The sequence below is a fragment of the Silene latifolia genome, chromosome Y (assembly GCF_048544455.1).
Source record: "Silene latifolia isolate original U9 population chromosome Y, ASM4854445v1, whole genome shotgun sequence".
NCBI lineage: Eukaryota > Viridiplantae > Streptophyta > Magnoliopsida > Caryophyllales > Caryophyllaceae > Silene > Silene latifolia.
In genome coordinates this window covers 181,139,501-181,141,151 of record NC_133538.1, presented here as the reverse complement: position 1 = coordinate 181,141,151, position 1,651 = coordinate 181,139,501, and the positions used below count along the sequence as shown (strand labels likewise).

Genomic DNA, 1,651 nt, shown 5'->3' with positions numbered 1-1,651 from the left:
GATAAGAATGAATGGTTAATTATAATTACAAAATGTTGTGAATTATATTAACATGTCCCATTTTATACCATGTAATTATATATTACTAGACAATTTGTTATACGTAATTTAATTAATGTATATAATGGTATTTAATTGTTAAATATGCATTAAATTAATTAATAACATGTTACATGCTACATGTGACATATTGTGTGACAAATGACAAATTGACAAAATAAAATGAAAGCCCATTTTATCCAAAGTGACTGAAAAAATGGAGGGATTATAGGTTAGTGGGTGTCTTATTTAATTGTTAAATAAAACACAATGATAACCTTTTTTTTTGGGTCAAATGTGAGATTTTTCATTAAATTATCCAAACCAATTACATCGTGTCATTACATTTTCATCAGCTAATGATCTCCTTTCTAAATTGGTCATACAGTATCACTTAATCTCAACCAAAAACTATGCTCATTACTAACAGGCCACTGCACCTGCATCATCATTTTCACACGCATACAAATGAAGCTTTTAATCTCCTTCACCAATATCTCAGGTCTTCTGATAGCCAGATATAACCTGCACTTGTTTCTTTCCATCCATAGAGTATACCATACTGTAACCTGTATCATTCTGCAGATGTTCATCAGATTAGATAGTCCTTGTGCATTCCCATTTAGTGCACTACTCAGCCAGGTATCCAGTAACAACACCACACTTCTGCTATACTCACACCGAGTAAACAGGTGCTGGTGAGTTTCAGTCTCCTTTTCACAAATAACACACATATTACTCTCACAAATATTCAGCCTATGCAATTTATCTCTCAGGTTCAAGGCTTCATGCTTAATAAGCCAGCCTATAATAGAGTGTTTGGGTAAAAACCAGCTATCCCAAACCTCCTTATACCACTGTACAGGAGGGTGTTGCCCCTGCAACAGTTGGTACCCTGCCTTCACAGTATACCCCTTCACATACAGAGTCCACTGATCACCTACGTATCCCATAGCCATCAACTTCCTAGTTTTACATATATTCCTCCAGTTCCAATTGGAATCAGGAGGAGGTTCATATGAATTCCAATCTTGACCTTTCAAATAAACATGATCCACCCACAGCACCCAGATTCTATCAGCCTTTGTATATATCCAATTTACTAGTTTACCAACACTTGCAGCATTCCCTAGTTCAGCATTCCTAACACCTAGCCCCTCTTCCTTCTTGCTTGTGCATATAGTATGCCAGGCTACAAGAGGAGCTCTATTATATTCAGTACCTCTATCCCAGAAAAAGTTCCTATACACAGCTTCAATTCTCTTGATAATGGATTTTGGAATCAAGAATATAGATCCCCAGTAATTGTGTAAAGTATTCAACACTGAATTAACCAGGGTAAGTCTCCCTGCATAGCTCATCTTCTTAGCCCCTATACTCCTTACTCTGGCCACAATTATCTCCACACAACGATAACCTATTTGTAAGTAGCCTTACATCTAGTTTCTTGTGAAGAACAAAAGGAAAAGATAAGGGCATGCATTGGCCCTCTCTTGGATCTCCACAAACCGGCACGCTCCCTCCTCTATAAGGGCTTGGCTCTTATTTTTCATTCATTCTAATGCATGTACAATATTTAATTGTGTAGTTTTCTCTCTAATCTCTCAAAATA

The 1,651-nt window shown here is 36.5% G+C and overlaps 1 protein-coding gene across 1 annotated transcript; it reads right to left on the bottom strand.

Annotated features, from left to right (window-relative positions):
* Positions 1-419: 419 nt before the first annotated feature.
* LOC141629547 (uncharacterized) lies at positions 420-1,400 on the bottom strand. Its single transcript, XM_074442528.1, has one exon. It carries the CDS (start codon positions 1,398-1,400, stop codon positions 420-422), a length of 981 nt encoding a protein of 326 aa, XP_074298629.1.
* Between the last annotated feature and the right edge of the window lie 251 nt (positions 1,401-1,651).

Coding starts and splice junctions, on each gene's coding strand:
- LOC141629547 (XM_074442528.1), bottom strand. CDS start 1,400: ATGAGCTATGCAGGGAGACTTACCCTGGTTAATTCAGTGTTGAATACT.